Source organism: Hevea brasiliensis, chromosome 1, assembly GCF_030052815.1.
Source record: "Hevea brasiliensis isolate MT/VB/25A 57/8 chromosome 1, ASM3005281v1, whole genome shotgun sequence".
NCBI classification, from domain to species: Eukaryota; Viridiplantae; Streptophyta; class Magnoliopsida; order Malpighiales; family Euphorbiaceae; genus Hevea; species Hevea brasiliensis.
Genome location: NC_079493.1, coordinates 73146116 through 73170641, shown reverse-complemented (window position 1 = coordinate 73170641; position 24526 = coordinate 73146116). Strand labels below are relative to the sequence as shown.

Below are 24526 nucleotides of genomic sequence, written 5' to 3'. Positions count from 1 at the left end.
AAAATATATCGATTAACTTAATTTTTATTAGTCAATTAAAATAAAATAAAGTAGTATTTTTTTGTTATATTAATAAATCATTATAGGTATTTTGGCAATCACATTCTTCTTTCTCTTTCCACTTCTATATATATTATAGATTTTATATAAACTCAACTCAACTCAATTAAACTTTTATCTCAAAAATTTGGGGTCAAGTATATGAATTCTCTTTCTCCACTCTAAACAATTTTAGGTTAAATCTTTAGAAATTTGTAATACTTCTATGTCATGTTGTACTACTCTCATCGAAATCAGTTTAGGTCTACCCCTTCTTTTCTCTCTATCCTCTAACCTAATGTACTCTATTTGTCTAATCGGAGTTGGTATCAAAATTTTTAATATTATGATGATTTTAAAATTAAAATTAATGAGTATGTAAACTTAAATAAAATTTTTAATTTTAATGCTTTTATATTTCAATATAATCTAAATACATAATTTATTATAAAAAATTAAATACACAATTAATTATATTATAAAATTTTTAATTTTCAATATACTATAATAATTTTAAAATTCGAATAATAGGGTCATAGAAGAGTTAAAGATGATTTTTTAATTAATTTTTTTCCTTTTCAAATTAAAATGTAATTATATGATGACAAGAATTTTAATTTTTTCTTATAGTGAATATTTTTATGGATTTTACAATTTATGGTTTCTTTTTAAGTTAAAATTCTTACTATTTCTCCCTTAAATATACAATATTTATGTGATATTGATTAATTCAAATTTTATTAGGATTTTTTTACTTATTAAAATTTTATTAATTACAAATTATAATTAATCAAAATTTTATTAGCCAATTAAATTAAAATTAATCTTTTATTGTTATATATTAAATTTATCATAGTTATTTATAAAAATTTTCAATATATATATATATATATATATTGGGGATAAATCAATTTTAAATAAAAGAGACTTTAATTTTTTTTTACTTTTTACTAATAATTTTATTATATTTTATAAAAATAAATAAAAAGTCATAAGTGGAGTTTCTATTAAATTAATATTTTTAAATTATTAAATTTAAATTAATTAATTAATTAATTAATTATTTTTATAATAACTATATCAAATTAAATATATAAAATATAAATAATGAATGACATTTTGATTTTCTACATGCAAGTATGAGATTTCATTTGTCAGGAGAACCAACAAGTAACCACCCTGTTAGTGTGAGCCTAGAAATTCGCTAGTGTTAGGTTCTGGATTTGGGCTATGGCGTTGTCGAAGGTGATGGCGACCTCGTCAACGACGAATCCCGATCCGCCACGTCAACCCTCTTTATGTTCCTCTCTCTCCATCCCGCTCGCCGATCTCCAAAACCAAAATCAAAACCAAAACCAATTCTCTTCTTCTCAGAGCCGTTTGCTCTCCGTGACTATGGACGATCTCTTGAAAAACATCTACTCTTACCCTACTCAACTGACACCAAACGATCTCCACGTGCCATCCTTCTCCAGTGGCGCGTCTATCTCACGCGACGGCGGCTTCCCTTTGCTTAAGGAGGCTGCTAGCAAGTCCGTTGATGAAGTTTGGAAGGAGATAGTGGCTGGCGGGGATCAGAGGCGGGAGGGAAATTGTGGTGGTGGTGGTGGAGGAATCGAGGGGATGACTTTGGAGGATTTTTTGACTAAGGCCGGTGCGGTGAGGGAGGAGGATGTTAGAGGGGTTGGAGTTCCGGTTCAGGTGGGGGCGGCTGTAGGAGCTTATGGTGTGGATAGCAATAGCAAAATAACCAATGATAATAATAATTATGACAACGGAGAATTTCAAGGGGCGGGAAATGGGATGATGATGGTGGCGGAAGGAGGAAAAGGGAGGCAGAAGAGGAGGGCTGTGGAGGAGCCTCCAATGGATAAGGCCACCCAGCAGAAGCAGAGGAGAATGATCAAGAATCGTGAATCTGCTGCCAGGTCTAGGGAACGTAAACAGGTTTTCTTTTTTTCTTTCTTTCTTTTCTGTTTTCTTTTGCTCATAATTTTAATTTTCATGATTCTGTTTGGTTGATCAGAATTCTTCATTCTCTAGTTTTTTTTTTATTTTTTTTTATTTTTTTTATTTTAAAAGGGGTTTTGGTTGTCAGTTTTGACTCTGCTTGGTTACTGAAAAGAATTCATTTCTCTGTGTCCCGATTCTCTCTTTAAGGAGCATAGGCTAGCGTGTCAGGTAAATGTTTGTTTAGAACTTTGAAGCTTTGGGTTTAAGTGTACAAATTCTGTGAACTGAACACAGTGATAGTGTGTTCCTTGCTAGTATTTTTATGAATAGGATTTTAAGGGGGTAAATTGACTTCTGATAAGAAAACAGCATTTATCAAGGGGTTAATGGCTATTATTCCCCTGTGGTTTAGTCATAGTTACTACTAAGCCCTGACTGTTTCAAAATCGAACTAAGATATTCCTGTAGTTTATTTCTGTTAACTACAAAGCCCCTCCATTAAAATTTGGGGCCTTTTTCTATTAGTCAGTAAGAAATTAGCTGGTCAAATGGCTTGAATGTTTACTTAATCCCTAAAATGCCCATAAAATCCGACTCCCAAACCTTTTGATACTTTTGAAGTAAAGAAAGTTGGCTTCCCATCATTCTTTCTCATGTTATTGCTTTGCTAAAAGGGTAGAGGGGCAAGCTGGGGTCAAAGAACAATGAAGAAATGAAAGGGACAGTGACTGGGGTCAAAGAGCAGAGAAGAATCAAAGGTGAAAGTGGCTGGGTTTTGGAGTTGGTAGGTTTTGGAATTTAAACAAGGGTAACTTATTCTGAATTTGTGTGCTTCTGGATCTGTTTCTTTCCAAGAAACAAAGGAGAAAAATAAAAGAAAAATAGTAAAGATAATTTCAAAGAAGGGATGCAATGCCGAGGCTCTAATCCATGGAGAATTGGGAGAGAGAAAAATAGCTTTGGGACTCAAACCCTAGGCTTTGACACGATGTTGACATTTAGAATAATAGAAAAGATAGGAGAATGGTTTATGTGGTTAGGCTACCAAGAGCATTCATCCACGGAGACAAAACCTCAAAGATTTACATTTCATTCATTTGCTGTTTTACATAATACATAAGATTCCATATTGATAATGGAAGATACAAGATATATATTACATGATATTAGTAAACCATAAATCATTCCTAAGCCATTGATTTTTCTAATCAAAATATATGATCTTTTCATAATCATGAGATTTTTTAGTATGATACATATCCCATGAATTAAGTGAAAATTTCATCAATTCCAACATATTGAGTCATTTTACCATAAAAAAACTGAGAAATAGTGAATTGAAGATTGTAATGTTTTTATGAGAGTTGATGTTCATCTTATTTGTATTTGATTCTTATGGTTGTAATTTATTTAATCTTGATACTCAGGCTTACACTGTTGAGCTAGAATCCTTGGTGACACAACTTGAGGAGGAGAATTCACGTCTATTAAGGGAAGAGGTAATTCTTTTTAAAAATGTTTTGTCCTTTGATCTTGTTTGTAGTGATTAATGCAAGGCTTCAGTAAAGTAAGAGCTGTTTTGTTCCTTCAAGTTTTTTATACTATTTAATTACAACACCTCACCCACACCAACACGCCCGGCCGCCCCCCACCAACAAAAAAAAAAAAAAAGAGAGAAGAGAAAAGAAATTTTACAATGTCAATGTTGATTTAACAAATTGCTATATTAACTGATACTGATAGTTGCCTTAACCTTAACACCATGTGGCAATATTGATTGGATGAAGCTTTAAATGATAGTAGAAAGGTGCATTAATTAGAAAAATAAACATAGTAAGATTGAATAGACAAAAAAAAAGTTCTCTCTTTGCTTTAAATGTTACATATACAACAAAGAATTAGCTAGCTGTTATGGTTTTCTGACGTTGGCTAGATATTTCCAATTGTGTATCAAGAAACGGTTGAAATAGCGATTATGGCTGATTCAAATTGTAAACATTGTAATGGTCGATACAGTTGAGCACACATGAAGAAGGAGAGAGTGATGTAGAATAGGTTACGGGATTGGTTGTTAGGATTCAGTTTGGGCTATTTTGAAAGCTAAGGAAAGTAGAAACTCTGGTAGACAACTCAGTTTTCCAATAAACTACGATTTGGAAGCAAAATATCATGAGAGGCAAATGTTTGAGGAGTTGTTTGAATGTTGGTCATTGTGAATTGCACAATTAACAGGAAAACAAGAGGGTTTAGGCTTCACACCTAAACTTCCTTAGGTATCATACTTGGGTGCATCATATAGCCTGAGTATAGATTTTTATACACTCAAAGACCAAAGTAATACTAAACCTTCAAAATATTGGACACTTAGGTTGTCCTAATCATGGTTTCAAATCACGGTCACAGTTGAGCTCATGGTCATAGGTAGCAAAAATAGACCTATAACGGCCATAACTTAATGGTAACGGCCTATCGCTATGCAATTTTTTTTTTAAAATTGCAAAGTTCATGAAATGAATAAATATTTAAAGATGTAATTAAAACTAAGATACACAACTATATATTAATAATAAGTATAAATATATCAAATAAAAATACTAAATCCATCATTCTTAGACATCATTAGCATTAGTTAATTTAAACCTAAAATAACTATGTAAATAGTAAAGAACTAGCCTTATTACCACCAAAATGAGTGTAGAAAGTTATTGATTATCTTGACTTTGATCCTAGGATTGGGCCCATAGTTACCTGAAATGCAGTACTCTTGAGTCGCAGTATGGGTGAGTGATACGCGATACGCTACTTAATTAAATATAGGATACGCAAGGGGTAGACTTAGTTGGTATGTCAATTCAGTTCGCAGTATGTTAATTCAATTCGCAGTACGCCAATTAATTCGTGATAGATAAATTATATTTATATTTAATTATTTTTTAATTTTACTTAGCATAATATAAAATTGAACTCAACTCAATTCAACAAAGCCTTTATCTCAAAAATTTATTGGGATCGGCTATATGGATTTTCTTTCTCCACTCTAAACGATTTTGGGTTAAATTCTCGAAAATATGTAATGCTTTTACGTCATATTGTACTACTCTCCTCCAAGTCATTTTAGGTCTACCCATTCTTTTTTTCTATCTTCTAAACTAATGTGCTCTAATTGTCTAACTGGAGCCTCCGTATGTCTACGCTTCACATGACCAAACCACCTCAATTTCTCTTCTCTCAATTTATCCTCAATTAGCACCACGCTTATCTTTTCTCTAATACTCTCATTACGGACTTTATTTAGTCTAGTATGGCCACTCATCCACCTTAACATTCTCATCTCCGTAACTCTCATCTTAGACATATATGGCTCCTTCATTGCCCAGCACTCACTGCTATATAACATGGCCGGTCGTATGACTGTACGGTAAAATTTTTCTTTTAATTTATTGAGAATCTTGCGATCACATAAAACTCTTGTGGCATGTTTCCATTTCAACCATCCGACTTTAATCCTCTGACTTACATCCTCCTCACATCCTCCATCTACTTAAAGGATTGAGCTGAGATATTTAAAGTGATTACTTTGGGGCAATACCACTCCATACAAGCTAACTCCTTCCCTATCACCAGTTCGGTCTTCACTAAACTTGCAATGCATATATTCTGTCTTCTTTCTACTTAACTTGAAGCCCTTTGATTCTAGAGTACTTCTCCAAAGCTTTAGCTTTTTATTGACTCTTTCTCGCGTCTCATCTATCAGGACTATATCATCCGCAAACATCATGCACCAAGGAATACTCTCTTATATATGTTTCGTCAATTCATTTAGAATTAATGTAAAAAGGTAAGGGCTAACAGCTGAACCTTGGTGTCAACTGAGATAGGAAAATCTCTTATGTCCCCTCCTATTGTGCGCACAATAGGAGTTGCTCCTTCATACATATCTTTCAATATATGTATGTACCAAATAGATACCATCTTTTGTTTTAACACTCTCCATAAGACATTTTTTGGAACACTATCATAAGCATTCTCCAAATCGATAAAAACCATATGTAGATATTTCTTCATATCTCTATATTGCTCCATCAAGCTTCTAATGAGAAAGATCGCTTCCATAGTTGAACGACCGTGCATAAAGCCAAATTGATTGGGAGAGATAGAAGTGTCATGACACAGTCGATGTTTCACAATTCTCTCTTACAACTTCATAGTATGGCTCATGAGTTCAATTCCCTAATAGTTTAAGCAACTCTGTATGTTTTCCTTATTTTTAAAAATAGGTACTAAAATACTCCTCCTCCATTCATCAGGTATTTTTTTTAGGTTTAGAATCTCATTAAACAATTTAGTTAACCATGCTACTCCCACACTTCAATTGGTATTCCATTGGGTCCATAGGCTTTATTCACTTTCATTCTCTTAAGTGTTTCCTTTACTTCTAAAGATCTAATCCTTCTAGTGTAATTCACATTCTTTTTTACTGCTTTGTAGTCTATATTCACACTATTACTACTTTGACTATTATTAAAGAGATCATCAAAATAATTTCTCCATCTTTCTTTATTGTCCTCATCTTTTATCAACATTCTTTCTTTTTTATCCTTAATGCACCTAACTTAATTGAGATTTTGACATTCTTTTCTCTTATCCTTGCTAATCTATAAATATCTTTCTCCCCTTCTTTAGTTCCAAGTTTCTCATATAACTTTTCAAAGGCCTGAGTTCTTGCTTGGCTAACTGTCTTTTTGCCTCTTTCTTTACTATCTTGTACTGTTCAGAAGCCTCATTATTATCACACTTAGGTAATTTCTTATATCATTCCCTCTTTCTCTTCATTGCCTTTTGTACTTCCTCATTCCACCATCATCTCTCTTTTGAGGGTGGTCCATGTCCTCTAGGCTCTCCAAGTATTTTTCTAGCTACTTCTCTAATCTTTGATGCCATCTGTATTCATATACCATTGGTCTCCACATCCAGCTTCCATGCTTCGAACTCGAAAAGTTCATTTTTGAATTTCACTTGCTTTACTCCTTTGAACTCCCACTACTTTGTTTGAGCTATAATATTTCTTTTAGCCTTACTTGAGTTGTTCCCAAACTTGACATCCAAGACCGTTAATTGATGTTGACTTGTCAAAGCCTCTCCCAGAATAACTTTGCAATCCTTGCATAGAGCTCTATTTGTCTTCCTGGTTAAGAGGAAGTCAGTTTGGCTTCTATATTGTCCACTTTTGAAAGTCACTAAGTGCGACTCCCATTTTATAAAGTAGGTATTTGCTAGTATTAGGTCATACGCCATGGCAAAATCCAGGATGCTTTTCCTCTCCTTATTTTGGCTACCAAAACCAAAACCTCCATAAACATTTTCATAATTTTACTTATCACTTCTTACATGTCCATTCAAATCTCCATCGATGAGAACATTCTCTTTATTCGATATGTTTTGCATTAGATCATCCATATTTTCTCAAAACCTTTGTTTACTTTCAGTATCTAGTCCTATTTGTGGGGTATAAGCACTAACTACATTTATTGTTTTTTCTTCTAGTACTAGCTTTACTAGTATAATTTTATCTTCTACTCTTTTTATAGCTATTATGGCATCTTTTAATGTTCTGTCTATGATCATGCCCACTCCGTTCTTGTTCCTCTCTTTTTCAGTAAACCACAATTTGCATCCTGAATTATCCACTTCCTTACTTTTCTCTCCTACTCATTTAGTCTTCTGAATGCAAGCAATATTCACCGTTCTCCTTCTCAAGATATCCACAAGCTCCATTAATTTTCTTGTAAGTGATTTAACATTCCAAGTACCAACCCTGATTCTCCTCTTATACTGTTCCTTCCTAATTGATCTTCTTCTATGATATTTTCTATTATTCTCTATGCCTATCTTGTGTTCTGTTCCACTATCTGTTCTACTATCTATTTTGTGGACTAACTTCTTTACCCACGCCCGTCCATGATGTGAGAACTCTTGTTCATTTAACACCACACCTGGGCGCCGGCATGGCGTGTCGCTTTCGGTGAACGCTCTACATCCTTGTATATTTCTCACTACACCTGGGCTCTGATGTAGTGCATCGTAAGTAGAGGACGCCTCAACGTTTATATCGTAAGAATCCATATCATGAGCTGTGTGACGAAATTTTTACGCTGGTTGTCACCTACCGCAACCCTCCTCCTTTATCCGGACTTGGGACCGGTTAAGCACAAACTACTTGGGCGAAGTTTTACTTAGCGTAATATATTTATAAAAAATTAAATATATTAATTTAATATAATAATTAATTAATATGATATTTTTTAGCATAATAAATATATTATTCAAAATTGAAATTTCATTTTATTGCTATTATTTTTTAATATTAAATAATATAATTTTAAATATTTAAAAATATAATTAATAATTAATAGTGTTTATATTTTCTAAAATGTTTTACTTTTTTGAATAATATATTAATTAAAAATATTTATTATATATTAAATACTCTCAAACCCAAGGAATACTTACCCTAACCTACTTACATAGAAAAGGAAAAGTCACTACACGTGTACATCTACCTATTAGTATAGAAAAAGAAAAAAACAAATACACACTCAATCAAAACAGCTCAAATTTTTCGGGCATGATTTCTGCTCCTCCTCCTCCTCCTTCTAGTTTTGGGTGTTGCTGCTTCTTCCTCTTTTGGGTAGAATCAAATGGAGAGCAAGAGTTGGAACACCAATTTTAGCAATCCAGATCGCGTTCCAAGGCCATTTGGAAAGCCGAAGAACCGTGTTTTGGGACACGTCATCCAGTTCGTGATTCGTAGGGGGGAGGAGCGAATTAGGTAACTATGATTGGACCTCGCTGCCTTGGAGCTTTGCAAATTGGCAAAAAACCAGCAACAATTACAAATAACTCACCCTTCGCAAAAATTTGAATGTGGAAGTATTGATTTGCTCTCCTTCACTTCAAAACCACCTTGTCAATTTGATGATATAAGTGATTGAGCTAAGGAATTTGTAAAGAAATGAAGTCTTTCACTAGTGAAAATTGAGAAAATTGAGAGAAAATGCTAGAAAGGAAGTGTAAAAAGTTGACAGAATAAAGCCAATATGTTGCCTCTGCCGAAAACCAACACTCAAGTTGCTGCCTTTGGGGGGAGGAAAAAAAAAAAAAAACCTTCAGCTACTGCCTCAAGTGATAACAATGCATAAAAGAGCCAAAAGATGTTGCCTCTTGAGAATAATAGTAGGTAATAGCCATTATGGCTACTTAACAGCTGCGGCACCCCATTTTTTTAAAAGTCTGTTATTTAATGACCTTAACAGTAATGGTAGGCCATTTTTCCTATAAATAATGGTTTTTTAAAATCATGGTCCTAATCCTTTGCTAATGGGAGTCATGGGACTCCCATAGAAAATTAACAGGATTAATATTCTCCTAGACAAACAAGGAGTTAAAAAGAAATCCTAAAGACACCATCCAACCCATTCTAGCAAAGTTGAAAACTACAAGAATACCCCTGAGACATAAGACATTGTAATATGCTAGACTGGCTACTAACTTATTGAAATAAACACGTAATACTACGTTAATAATATAAATTAAGTAATTGTCCAAATAATCGATACATGACATTTAGACTGTAATTCTATATTTCTAGAGTCTTTTTTAGTATTCTTCAGCTCAGTTCTATTTGCATAATTCTTTTTCTGTTAAGAATCTAATTTGGTATGTCAAAGTCTATCTCTTGAATACTAACTTGAGGCAACAAAATTTTAGCATCTGTGGCACCTTGAACAAAATGGAGTTGAGACTTCTTTTTCCCTTCTATTTTCCTTTTTTCATTTTGGATCTTGCCTATCCTTGCATCCAAAGCTGCTTTTGAAAGTTTAGCTGGTTAAATGCTATCTTGTACTATTTCGTCAGTCAACTGCTTAGAAATGAGAAAAATTGCTGTTATTTTCAAGGAAACCATTTCATGTGGGACTCGTTAACTCATTTGAATCTTACTTATATCGTCCTTAAAGCAGTCTTTATGTTGCACAGTGTAGTTAAAAGCGCTTACAAAAGTGCAGCAACAAATATGAAAGCGCTTTTACATATGCAAAGCGAAGCGCATTTAGTGAAGTGAGGGCTTTTTGTGCTTAAAGCTCAAAGCACAAGAAAAGTGTAAAGAAAAAGCACAAAGCGCAAAAGAAAAGTGCAAAGTGTAAAGAGCCTCAACTTCAAGGCTAACGTTGGAAGATGTTGAGATAGATGAAGATATTAATGGAAATGGATCTTATTGTGGAGATGAGGATGAAAGTGTTGGGGACTTTCATGGGAAATTTATAAAGATCTAATGACTATGAATTTGAATGCTAAAAACTTTTGAATGTTTGATGATTTCTTAACGGTTTAAATTTTATATAGAGGATTGTAGTTTCTTTGCATGGTATATCATTATTTAATTTTTTAATAATTTTGCCCTTCCTTCAATAAAGCAAGCACATTTTTTGTGCTTTAAGAGGTAGGGTGATGTGTTACATAACAACCTGCACACTTAGTGAAACAAAGGAATAGAGAGAGAAAGAGAGAGAAATAGATCAGAAAAGAGATAGATTGGATGAGAAGAAAAGAGAATATTCAGAGATGAGAGAAAAATATTCTTGTTTATTGATTCTTAGAATTGCCTATTCTAATACAGATATACTCTATTTATACACTCCTGACCACTATAACTACTTTGGACTTTTCTCTTAAAAAGTTGTAACCACATACCACCCTCACTATTCTACCCCTTCCACACACAATTACAAACCTTATTCTCCTTACTAGTATTCATTACATTCCCTACTCCTTGAAATCATTCTGGTCCTCAAGAATGAATAAGGAATGGTGCAACACTGAAATTATTGATTGTGCACAATAGACCAGCACCAAAATGTCAATCCGTTTCCTTCGTCATAGTAATCTTTCTTTCTTGTCTTCTCCATCTTTCAAATACATCTTGTTTGAGAATTACAGATGCAATGTTCTTCAAAATTAATTTCTTCTTCTTCAGCCTTATTGATATCTCCCATTTATCCTCTATGGACATTAGGAACTCACAATAGTAAAACTCACAATCATGGTTCTCTTGAATTAGTAAACTCCATCCATTCCCATTGCTCCCAAAAATTTCAGGTTTTTGGACTCTAGATTGTGCAGCTTCCAACACTTCTTCCATTCCTAATTGAGGCAAAATCATCATTTGTGTCATTGAGCAAAGGAATTCCACTTCATATTCAGCTCTTATTCTCCCCATTGAATAGTCTAGTTGCTTCATATGAACTTTACTGGAGGCTTCAGTAATGTTATCGTTCTCAAAACCCTGAGTATTCTCATCATTTGCACCATTAACATTATTCTCAAAACTCTGCTGAATGGAATCTTCAAGAAATTGAAATTTTTGCTTCTCCTTTTGAATCGACTTCTTCACATCTCCATCCCCATAATCTTATCATCAAGAAGGACAATCTCCTTCTTAGCAGCACTCTCCTTGCTCTTTTCCAATTTCTTGTCATCACCCCAATAAACTTTAGTTCCATGATTGTTGTTTTCTATAGCTTCATCATTCTCCTCCCCAAAAACCTCACTTATACTAGACATATGAGGAAGAAAATCCTGCTCCAGATGTTGTAATGTTTTCCTTTCTTGGCAAGACACAATTCCAATGCATCTTCATTAGTAAAGGCAACAATATTTTCTGTTTTCTTTCCATTTTCTGTAAAACCTCCTAGAATTTGGGATCTCAGCTCCAAATCTTGAAATTGACTTTTGGATTGCGCCTCTTGAAACAATTTATCCCTCCTTTCTATTTGCTCTTCTAACAACTTATCTAATTTTTTCCATTTTTGATATAGCAACTCCTCTAAGCATTCTGTTATTCTTCTTTCAAAAATTTCTAGCATTCCCTTAAGATCCTTTTGTTCTCAAGATTGTACTCCCATGGTTTGATGCTCTGATTGTATTTTACTTCCAAGAAAATTTGAGAAAGAAAATTTAAGGAGGAAAATAGTAAAAGATAATCAGATCTGAGCAGGGATAAGGAATTGATACTGGAATTGGAAGAAAATCACAGAGAAAGGAAGAAGAAAAATTGTGACAAGAAGAATAGAGAAGAAATTACAGAAATAGAAAGAACATATTTTGTAGAGAATGAAGAAAGATTGAGCAGAGAGAGATTTTTTTTTTTTTTTTTTAATTTTATTTCAGATGTTTCTTGAATTTGACAAAACAGGTCTTGATTTTGAAATCCTAAAAGGGTAGAAATTGAAAATAGGGAAATTGAGAAGAATTTGATAGGGGAAAACAGAGTAAGGCAGCTCACAAGAGAAAAGAATGAGGGAGAGGAGGAAAATTTTCAAGAATTTCAAGAAACAGGTTTCTTGAAATGCTGGAAATAAGAAATTAAAGAAGGGAATAGAAGAAAGAACCAGAAAGTGACAGAAGAAGAAAGAATTTGATTCAAGAATTTCAAGAACGAAAGAAAAAAGAAGAAGAAATTGAGGTGAGAAAGGGAAGAAATTTCAGGGAGAGAGGAAGAAGAAAAGAAGGAATAGAGGGAAAGAAGAGAGAAAGAGAGAAGAGCAGAGAAAAACCTGGAATTCTGGAAGTTTGCAACACTCTCATGAATCTGCCTAGAGTTGTGACTCCAACAGAAATATTGGAAACAAACCCAACTAAGATCAAAGCTCTGATACAAAATTGTTACATAACAGCCTACACACTTAGTGAAACAAAGGAATAAGGAGAGAAAGAGAGAAATAGATGAGAAAAGAGATACATTGGATGAGAAGAGAAATAGATTGGATGAGAAGAGAAGCGAATATTCAGAGATGAGAAAAACATATTCTTGTTTATTGATTCTTGGAATTGCCTATTCTAATACAGATATACTCTATTTATACACTCCTGACCACTATAACTACTTTTGACTTTCTCTTAAAAAGCTATAACCACATACCACCCTCACTTTTTACTCCTTCCACACACAATTACAAACCGTATTCTCCTTACTAGTATTCATTACATGATGCATCACTATGAGTGTGCCTTACGCTTTTAACTACCTTGGGTGCACAACCATTTGTTTTGGACTTCTGGTCAATTTATCAGAAACAAGCTTGCCTTCTTTTTTCCCTCAACAACGTTCTTGATGTGGAATTCATTGTTTCATGCTATATCAAAAGCTTCTTGTTGCCCTTTTTAACTGCCAATTTGCAATTTTAGGCTCCTGATTCTGACGTCCCAGCTTTTTTTTGCCCTCTACTTTTTCCTTTTCTACTGGATGTTTTGGAGCTTTTTGGCTGTATTTACTGTATTACATTATACGCATGCTCTATTAACCTTTGCATTTTCTATTTCAGCCTTTTTCTCTTCATACTTCTTAATGTCAAGCGATTGGCCTCAAAACAATTTTTTTTTCTCTCCAATTAAGAAGGTATATGTGTTTTCTCTTAACCTTTGTGATTGACATCTTGTTCATAGAGACTAGGTCTCTAAGAAGGATGTGATCTTGCATAGGTATGACATTGCAAAGTGTATGTTCACTGTAAGTACCAAATTCCAAATGGGATTAATTTTGCTCATTGTCATTGAACTTATTCTTAATGTACTCATTAAACTTCAATTGGTTACTTAAAAGTCTCTGAAAATTAATTTAAATATCAGTAATAGTTCTTTTTATATGCTTGGTCAAATATCTCAAAATTTTGACATAAATAATAAAAGTTAATTTTTTAAATAAGATTTGCATTATTGTTATAAATTTTCATTCTTTTCTCTTCCCACTTATTGTCCCTTTCCTCTCACACAAACTTTCTCTACTACATCTTAGTTCAGATTTAATTAAAATTCACTAATAAATTATATAAATCAATGACAAGAGAAGCTTTAATTTAAACCATGGTTTTAAAAATCGTAGGGTGAGTAACACATTAAAATTACATAATGAAAATTGATAGGAGCAATCCGATTTTTAATGATTAATCTATAGCAAGATTCAAAAATCATAGGGAAATGGCGATACGAAATTTGATGTATGTGCATATTTGTTGACAATCATAAATTTTTGTTTTTTCCTCCCATTGTTTGGTTTTGTTTGTCCTTGGGCAAAGATGGATGCAACTGAAAAGAACGAGTTCCTACCCTTTTTGGAGAATTGATGCACCTTCAGTTCTATTCATAGGAGGAAGAAGAAGAAGAACAAGACAGGGAGGAAGAGAAGGGTAGACGTATTTGTTGATAGTGTTGTTTGTATTTTTATTTTTTCATTGTAAACCTTAGTGACAACTAGAGGAGCTGGAGAAAGAGAACATGCTTTTCTTTTCTTTTCTTTCCTTTTTAATATATAAGTATGGGCTAGGGATTTATTTTTAGTTTTGAAACTTAATACATACTATAGTTATGTTATATGGTTACTTTCAGCCCTATATATCAATATAAAATTTGTTTAAAAGTTATTTAAATTTAATATAAAAATTATTTGAAAAGTTAGTTCTGTTAATGTTTTATTTAGAATAAATTATTAAAATTATATCTTTGACCTTTTCTCCACTATAAATTTTTAGATATATATTATTTTGATGATGTTTAGTTCAATCCTTGATTTCTTGTTGAATTTAGTCATTTTGCTAATGGATTAACAAAATTCAGAGTGTTGGACAATTTAGTCCAATTCTATAATATTGTTTTCAATTTCGAAACCTTTTTGCATTATTTAAAACCCTTTTTAAATGCTATCACTTTGCCATCACCCGATGATTCTTGAATCCATAATGCACAACAAGAGAGTTAGTTGGTGAGAGGGAGAGGAGAGAAATCTATGGCTATTGGAGTGCATCACATAACAGATTGAAGAGTAGTATCAACTGCTTCCACCTTTATGGCTGTTAGAATGCATCACACAACGGATTGAAGAGTAGCATTAACACCTTCTGATGCAGACCAACTTTCAGATCGGCACTGTGAATATGATGTAGGATAGCTTGCTAACAGCACTATGAGCAATAACCTATGAGACGAATAGCGCCTATGAACAATAGTTGATGAATAGTACCAATGAGCAATAAATAAGAACTAATTCTTCAGATTCAAATGTCCATATGCATTACAACTTGGTTAGAATTGGATCACACAATCCAATGCTGTAGAGTTGTTGGTATTTTATTCAATAGATAACAAAATTGAATTTTGAGCATTACAATCATAGGTATTTATACTCATAAATCATAAACCTTTTATGACAATGGATTCCAAAACTAATATAAATCCTTTAATGATTTAGACTAGCAAACAAAATTTCCTAAACTCAAGATTTAGACTTCCAAAGGAAACTCAAATTAAGAATTAAAAAATAAAGAACCAAAGACATCTGGTCAGATCTTCTAATAGAGTTGAATATTACAAAATTACCTTAGAATTGAGTATGATTGAAATATATTTTGATAATATTCTAATAATAAAATATTGAGTTAATATAATTTATTATTTGAGAAAATAATTAGTACTTTTTTTGTCATTTTAATAATAGATGTACTTATAAATTGTTTATAAACATTTTAACTAAACACGTAACTGTTTAAAATTTTAAGTGCTTATAAGCTTAAATTAAGCGCCAGGTGCTTATAAGTTAAATCAAACACCCTCTTAGAAGTTGCATTGTACAAAATTACTAGCAACTAGTTTATGAATAATATAAATATAACTCTTTAAGGATAGGGGGTATTGTATGATATTCCTTATAAACTTTTTTGGACCATAATGCTAAGCTTCTCGGATCTTTGAAATTGACATTCTTGAGTTCTTTTTTTGCATCAGAATAATACTTGTACTTGTAAATGGTAATTGATGAATAGTACCATTAATAGTAATGATTAGCATCGCTCATGATAAATAAAGAATTTAGGCTTCTCACCTAAAAATATATACTTAAAACTCTTATTTGAGTCTGACGGAAAAATATTCTAGAAACATTTTGTTCATTTTTCCGTGTCCAGGAAACTTGGTAAATAAATATGTTTTTATGCTTAAAAGGGAAAACTAGCCGGTTTCAATAAAAATGGCATGGTTTCATAATGTGAAGTAATCTTTTGAACATATTACAAACTCATAAAAAGAGAAGATCCTATGAAGAGGATCAATAGCCACACATCCATTATTTTACTACTATTAGAATGCTAGCTTTATGATTACTGTGATTATGTGAGTGATTGTGTGCTATGATCTTGAGAGTAAATTTAGGTTGTAATTATGTAATCTTCTATATTAGTGTATCAACAAAAGATTAGGCAATTTTTCCCACATTCTTCCTTTATTTTTCTTCTCACATTTTTCCTCTGTTTTTCTTTTTTTTGTTCTAGTTTTACATGGTACTAGAGCCTTAAGGTTTGATCCTTTGTCCCTTTTTTCTTCGCCTATTCTTGCTCTAAGAAACAAAAACAAACAAAACTACCAATCAATGAACTTTTGAGAAACAAATAGACTCACCACATATCCCATCAGCCTTCCTAGATGCCGATCGACCCTTGCCCAAGACTTTTTGTGCTTTCACTCGCTATAGAGTTTCTAATGTATTGTTACTATGTTTTGCAAGGGCCGTAAATATTGATAATTGCATATGCATTGATGGTAATGGCAAATTAGTAAATGTTTTCATGTTGATTTCTACAATAGTTACAGTGCTCTCCATATTTACTTTGTCATTTATTTATAAGTTGCCTGAGAAAGCTAAATTGTAATTTCAGGTTGAGCAAAAGAAGAAGAGATTTAAAGAGGTATGTTTATTTATACATGCTAAATCCCAAACAAGCCCACAAATTATATTTGCATATACATTTTTCCTTTGATAAATTCTTGCATGCAATCAATCCATTTAAAAAAAACAATATTCATTGAATTAAGTCCAAAATGGTTAATTAAAGAGTGTGTTATAGCAAACTCTAGCAATTGTGGTGCTTTATAGCTGTATATATTTGCCTTTTCTCCTTTTTCGGGCAAGCAATCTAAATGGGAAATGATGCTGGTTGTGGATTTTTCCTGCGTGTATGGATTTGCAAGACAAGAGAGAATACCGGGTGGATTAGCTTTAGCAATGCTTAAGTCAGTATGGGTATTGAGTAGAATATAAAATTGACTAAATAGAATCTTACCTGAATGTGAAAGCTTGAGCTTCTTCTATAGGTATCGGAAAGACTGCTATTTGGAATAGGATTTAGCATTTGAGATAGGATTCCTATTTTGGAGGACGTCTAATTAGAGTGAGATTCATAATCCTGAATAAGGTGAGATATTTATCCTTAGTGGATAATATTTATATTAGATTAGGACTCGAATATTTTGGAGTAGTACTTTTGGGTGGTATTGTATCATTAGCTCTCCTCGAGTACGAATCTTTAGGTTCACTATCTAATAAGGTGTTAGATGATAGAGTTCTTACAACGTCATAAAGCTTTTAGAGATTTTTAGGAAAACCATTACTTTAAAATTTTGGGCGAGTTATCGCCTCAAATATTTTTGTTGGCGTATTGTTACCTTAATGGTGGCTGATTATTGTCTTGAAAACACTAGTGGTGGACTATTACCTTTAAGGTAGGGCATTCTAACTCCTTTACATGGTGGATTTTTGCCATTATTAAGTGGCTTATCTAATGCCTTGATGGCGAACTTATGCCTTAAATGGCTTATTGAAGCCTCTTTGGATGAATTTATGCCTTGGATCGCTTATCGACGCCTATTTGGGTGGACTTGTATCTTAGGTGGACTGTCTACTCCATTTGGTGAATTTATGCCTTAGATGGCTTTGTTTACGTCCCTTGGGCAAACTTATGCCTTAGGTAAGTTTTCAACACCACTTGGCAGGCTTGCCATCACCTTTTTAGGAGGATTTGTGCCTTAGATGGCTTATCAACACCTATTTGGGTGTACTTATGCCTTGGATCGTTTGTGAACGCCTTCATGGCGGACTTATGCCTTAGATGGCCTATTAACACATCTTTGGGTGGACTTATGCATTGGATGGTTTATTGATGCCTTTATGGTGAACTTATGCTTGTTCGGTGGCTTGTCAACACTTTTATGGCGAACTTATGTCTTGAATGTCTTGTCGATGCCTTCATGGCAAACTTATGCCTTAGATGGCTTGTCGACATCTCTTTGGGTAGACTTATGCCTTTTGGGTGGCTTGTCAACGCTTTTGTAGTGGACTTATACCTTGAATAGCTTGTCAATGCCTCTTTGAGCAGACTTATGTCTTGGATGGTTTTTCGACGCCTTCATGGGCGGACGTGTGCTGTTGGTGGCTTTGTCGACACTTTATAAGCAGACGTGTGCTATTGGTGGCTTTGTCGATGCTTTATGGGTGGATGTATGCTGTTGGTGGCTTTGTCGACGCTTTGTGGGCGGATGTGTGCCGTTGATGGCTATGTCGACGCCTTATGGGCGGACATGTGCTGTTGGTGGCTTTTTGGTGGGCATTGTGGCCCTCAGAGATTTTTCTGCAAAAATAATACTTGTGCAAACTTTTACAAATAATAAATAATGTAATATATCAAGTGTATATTTCATATTTCAAGTATGTCTAAATATTGATCTTAATTAATAATAAAAGGCCTTCATATTTGAAAGTAATACATTATACTTGTATTGAAATATTTATGCATGCATGTGTATATAAATTTATTTAATTTCAATTAAAAGCCTGTATCTTTATTTAAGATCAAGGGAGATATTGAAACAGAGAAATTTAGAGCACTAAACTCTGAAATGAGTGTATATATCCCCATAACTAATTAATTATCGTTGATGATAATATTAAATTAAGTAATATAATCCAGTTATAAATGTACAATTACCTTTTTTTAATTCTTGCAATAGCATCCATATATAATTAAAAGGGAGAACTATGGCTCCTTGTAATTTCTAGAACATAGAAGCTCTTTTTTGAACAAAAGGTCAATTTTTGCAATATGACATTTTTATACATTGTCAAAACCAAGAGCATTTTTTCAATCATGAATGCAGTGGCATTCTTGTGATATTATCTAAAAAACATATGCATGGACTATAATGGCATGTTTGTAAATAAAAAAACTACCATGGCAGCGAAAGAGGAAAAAATGGTGGCATACCGAAGGTAATTTTAATAACAAGAAATTATTTGAGACATAAAATAGTTATTTTGTGTTATTCCATGTATCAAATAAAGTCTCTTATGATAAAATATTTTATTTTCTTCCACTGCATATGCTTCATGCATATATTATATTATAAAAAAAATTATAGTAATAAATTAGAGAAGTTGAAATAGCAAAGTATGCCAACCTTGTTAGACTCTTGTTAGACAGTTTGAGAGCAAGCTTATTTTTTATGAGTTCTTTCAAACTTGAGTTTTATGCTGTACTTTTACTTATCGAATATTATAAGCTTTTTAATAAATATGCGCTATTGTTGCTCAAGGCTCAAATGTTTTTTATATTAGTTCTAGATGAATTAACGAAACATATACACAAGAGTATCCCTTGGTGCATGATGTTTGCGGATGATATAGTTCTGATATATTAGACGTGAGAAGGAGTCAATAGAAAGCTAGAGTTTTGGAGAAGTACTCTTGAGTCAAAGGGCTTTAAGTTAAGTAGAACGAAGACAGAATACATGCATTGCAAGTTTAGTGAAGGTTGAACTGATGATAGGGAATGAGTTAGTTTGGATGGAGTGGTATTGTCCCAAAGTAATCACTTTAAATGTCTTGGCTCAATCCTTCAAGTAGATGGGGGATGTGAGGAGAATGTTAGTCATAGGATTAAAGCCGGATAGTTGAAGTGGAGGCGTGTCAGGTGAGTTTTATATGATTGTAAGATTCTCAATAAGTTGAAAGGAAAATTTTATCATATAGCCATACGACCGATCATATTATATGGTAGTGAGTGTTGGGCAATGAAGGAGTCGTATGTGTCTAAGATAAGAGTTGTGGAGATGAGAATGTTAAGGTGGATGAGTGGTCATACTAGACTAGATAAAGTCCATAATGAGAGTATTGGAGAAAAGGTAGGAGTGATGCCAATTGAGGATAAGTTGAGAGAAAAGAGATTGAGGTAGTTTGGTCATGTGAAGCGTAGATATACGGGGGTTTCAGTTAGACAAGTAGAGTACATTAGGTTAGAGGATAGAAAGAAAAGAAGGGGTAGACCTAAACTGACTTGGAGGAGAGTAGTACAATATGACCTAGAAACATTACAAATTTCCGAGGACTTAACCCAAAATCGTTTATAGTGGAGAAAGAGAATCCATATAGCTGACCCCAATAAATTTTTGGGATAAAAGCTTAGTTGAGTTGAGCTGAGCTGAGTTATTAAATATGTTGTCATAGAATCTATCTTCGTGTAGTCGAACCAACACGTAAATATTGTTTTATCAGCTCACTGTATTGCATGCTAGGTATTAAAATTAAATATCTTCATAGCTTGAAATATTTAGTGTTTTGTCCATTGATCAAGTTGGATGAAAACAATGAGCCTTACTTCTTGATACTCGAGCATAACTGATCCAAATTATGGTTAACCATCATATGGTGGCATAGATGTAACTCTAAATAAAAATTAAGGGTTTCTTTTACTAGCCAACTAATGGTGGCGTAATTATAAAAATGAGTAAGGAAATTAGCCGGCTCTTTCAATTATAAAAAAAAAGTGGCACTTTTGTGTAATAAAGATAAACAAAGATGGCCTATTTGAATCATTAAAATTTGGTGGCATAAGTGTACCACTACCACTACTATTAGAACCTTGTCTAATATAGGACTATTTTGAGCAGTTACTTATTAGCTTTAATCTTCAACAAATAGTAGTTGATGGATGCTTTTACGGTTTAAATTCAGAACAACTCTGTGATTTTCCTTAAAAGTCAAATTTTTCCTCTTGTTATATATACATATTCATAACCATAAAACCAAAAACCAAATTGAACTCGGCTAAAATTAATTTTTTTAAATCTCGTTTGGGCCAAAGCTAGTGGAGGGAGATTAATACGAAAGGTTAAAAATGCATATAGAATACAAATATTTGAATTTAATTACCTCATAACTCTTATGAGAAATTATTCAGGCCAGAGAATGAATTTTCTAGTTGGGTCGCAAAGTACAAGCTGTCCACTTATTTGATTAATATGAAAAATGAAAAATAGACAACTTCTTGTGTCGTGTTTCCTACAGATGGCACCACTGATGCTGTTCGTGGATTTTTCTTGTGGGTGTGAACCTGTAAGACAAGAGAGAACATTGGGTGGGTTGGCTTGGGGAACTTCTCCGATGCTAAAGTCAATATGGGTACTGAGTAGAATATAAAATTGACTAAAGAGAATAGAAAATGAAGTTATGAAAGCCAATTTACACTTTGTTACCCCACATTTCACTGATACTAAATGCATAAAAAAGAAATATATAAAAAATTGAACTTTATATCATACACTATCCTTGCAAAAATTAAAAGCAGCTTGTTACTTTTATTATATCAAGTAAAACACACCCTCACATCTTGGGTTTTTGGACCTTTTGTTTGTTACAATATCTTTTCATTTTTGTCTTATTGTTTGCTTTAGGTGTTGGATTAGATAGAAGGGGCGAGAGAGGGAGAGAGAGAGAAGTATTTTGAAATAGCTTGTTATGATATGCATTATTGTAGAATTTTGACACGTGCCAACTTGATTGGCCATTTTGGAATTAATTGCATGAATATAATCTTTTAATCATCTTCTTGCATGCAATAGTCAAGAAGGGGCTAAATTGGTCATATACATATATTATAGTGGCTTATTTGGTATTTGTGCATTACTATAGTGGCGTATTTGTTATTTGTGCTAATTTTGGTTAAAAAAAAAAATTCAATTCAAGGCGTTCATTCTATTGCAAAATTGTATATTTTTGCCATTATTTGTCCAAAGTGGTAGTAATCTTATGTTAAAAGATATTAGTAATCTCATCTAAAACAATTAAATGATCCATTCTAAGAGGCTTTGTGAGCCAAAACATTCAAGGAGATCTTAATGGATTCCTCTTTGTTGAACACCAAGGGTTGGAATAGAGAATTCCATTTAGATCTTCAGCTTCTTTTCAGTTTAACTAAATAGGCTTTTAGGTAGTTTGTTTTTTAAGGTATTTAGAAATGGCAAAAGCCTTTGCCTTTCAAGTGTATGCCTGTTTTAGTTGCTCCAAGTCATTATGGGGTTCCTTAATTACTTGCCAATATTTTAGTTTGCTTTTGCCTTTACATAATTTTTTTCCCCCTTCTCTCTCTCTTTTGTTCTCCCCTCTCTTGTGCTCTTATTCTTTGAGGCCTTTGATTTTGATTGTGAAAGATTGTGAGGCTTTAAATATTAGTGAGGACATTCAATAGAAGGTAACTCTAGGTTGGTTGGATCAACTATCAGTTCTACTCTGGATCCAATCCTAGTTTTGGGCATTCACTCTCAATGCAGATTCGGCAGGTTGACCAAATTGATAAGTATAAAACTTAAACAAAACAGAGACAAATGGAAAAGGGGAAATTTTATTGAATTTTCACAGTAACAGCAATACAATTGTTCAGTCCCCTTCAACATAAAGCAATAATTGAAACTCATTAGCTTACTGATTCAGTACAAATAAAATGAACCAAGAAACAGAATTACCGCATGAATGATGACTCCTGCCCCAACAATAATCCATTGGTTGAAATTCCTCGCGTCTCTCTCTTTCTTTTTGGTTCCTTTTTATATCATCTTTAGTGCACCTGCTGTGGTTTGTTACCAGAAAAATCCACAGGTGGCCTGCTTTTCTCGATTTTCTCCTACCAACTTGATTCCTCAATCCATATTCCTTCAGCTTTTTGTTAGATTCTGCCTGTCTATGCTTCTTTGAAAATACGCCTTGAGTCCTCCTGGGCTTGTTTGAACTCTTGCTGAGCCCACCTCCTTGCGTTGGTCCATAACATAGACTATGGAAGCAATTTCTCTAATTAAGAGGATTGATAGAGAAGCACTAGGAGAACAGAAAAGAACTAGAAATGGTTTTTATTGATCTAGAGCTTGTGACTGTCTGAGATGTGGCCTATGGTGGGTTTTGGAGCAAAAAGGAATATCTATTGGATGCATTGCAGTGTCAAAGGATATGTATGAAGATTTCACTTTCACAGTTGGACTCCACCAAGGATTGGCTTTGGTTGTGAGTGAGTTGACAAAGCATATCCTAGAGGATATCCCTCGGTAGATGAAATCTATGTTGCAGTTAAAGAGTTATGAACACCGTGGAGTCCAACGGTTTGAAGTCGAGTGAATCTAAAAAGTGTATGCTTTCTAAATTTCAACTTTAGCAGAAGGACGAGCGATCAAGGTAGGGTTAGTTTAGCTTAGGGTTGGGAATTTTAGAAGGATTTAAGCATTAGAACCTCAGTTTGAACTAATTCCTTGCAACTTCTTTTTTAATCTTCTCTTGTTTCAAATAATAACAACCCATCAATTGTCATTTTATGAAATATAAAGTCATGGTGTTTGTCATGAAAGTGATGGAATTTTCCCAAATTCTTTTACACTGGATCAGCTTAGTAGGAATTAGCTGCTGTTGGGCTATGAAATGTGAGCTAGATTGTACTATTTACAGAGGGCCAATATTAATATTGACTAGTTTTGTTCTACATGCAGATCAGTCACCCTACTGATGTGACTAAGTGCAAATCCAAAGGAACGCATATCTGATGTATATGATGAACAAAATTTAGATTAAGAAACGGTGGGATCATGCTGTGTAAGATTTGGTGTTCTGATGTGGGAATGTGGCGTTTGTAATTTAGAGTAACAAACAATGGGGTCATGCTGTGTGGGATTGATCGTTGATGTGACTCGATTGCGACTCTTGTACATTTCAGCCATCTCCTCCAAAAGCTTAGGTATCATTCTTGGTCGTGCATCTGAACTGAATTTGGTTTGTTTTAACAGGATTTCCATGCAACTTTGGTTTTTATGATTGTTTTGAAATGAGGACGACATTAGATAGGTTTCTGTGTGTCCAATCCAGGTCTGATCTCTGTGTACATGAAATTTAACAGAGCCATGTTGGTTTTTTACTTTAAAAGAAACGGTACTTTAAATCAGTAGTTCATTGCTAATTTAACTCCATTTATGATTTTTAGAATTTTGTATATTATTTGCGGATCTAATTCTTTTCGTTTGTAAAATTGCAGCTTATGGAGAACCTCATTCCTGTCGTTGAGAAGCGAAGGCCACCACATGTTCTTCGTAGGGTAAATTCTGTGCAGTGGTAGATATGGTTCCAATATAGTGGTTGTTAATTGTTTTCTTGGTTTTCAATTTATCTATAGAATATATTGAGGGATCCAAGTTAAAAGAAGCGGAAACGTCCAATTATCCTCCAGTAATTTGGGCTTCAATGGTAAAGTTTCTGTGTTATTAGTATTCTTTCTATTATTTACGTGTTTATATGAACAATTCAAAAAATAATATAGGATTTGAAAGAATTTTTTATATGTTTAAAAGTTAA

At 33.4% G+C, this 24526-nt stretch overlaps 1 protein-coding gene across 6 annotated transcripts; it reads left to right on the top strand.

Annotated features, from left to right (window-relative positions):
* The first annotated feature begins 1164 nt into the window (after nt 1-1164).
* Nucleotides 1165-24526, top strand: LOC110670475 (bZIP transcription factor 12). Of its 6 annotated transcripts, XR_009148252.1 has the most exons (6): nt 1165-1986; nt 3420-3491; nt 13371-13444; nt 16749-16778; nt 23671-23915; nt 24210-24443. XR_009148252.1 is itself a non-coding variant. In XM_021832541.2 (4 exons), the coding sequence occupies exons 1-4, from the start codon at nt 1270-1272 to the stop codon at nt 24288-24290; spliced, it is 900 nt and encodes a 299-aa protein (XP_021688233.2). In that variant the 5' UTR covers nt 1168-1269; the 3' UTR covers nt 24291-24526. The 6 variants fall into 6 exon arrangements, 2 of the variants coding, with proteins under 2 accessions (XP_021688245.2, XP_021688233.2); XR_002497906.2 differs by lacking the exon at nt 13371-13444 and having other exon boundaries at nt 1166-1986; XR_002497909.2 differs by lacking the exon at nt 23671-23915 and having other exon boundaries at nt 1166-1986; nt 24210-24376.

Excerpts from the sequence above, each read along its gene's own strand:
- LOC110670475 (XM_021832541.2), top strand. The coding sequence starts at position 1,270 with ATGGCGTTGTCGAAGGTGATGGCGACCTCGTCAACGACGAATCCCGAT. Across the intron at positions 1,987-3,419 it reads GGTCTAGGGAACGTAAACAG|GCTTACACTGTTGAGCTAGA; the intron begins GTTTTCTTTTTT and ends CTTGATACTCAG. Across the intron at positions 16,779-24,209 it reads AGAAGAAGAGATTTAAAGAG|CTTATGGAGAACCTCATTCC; the intron begins GTATGTTTATTT and ends GTAAAATTGCAG.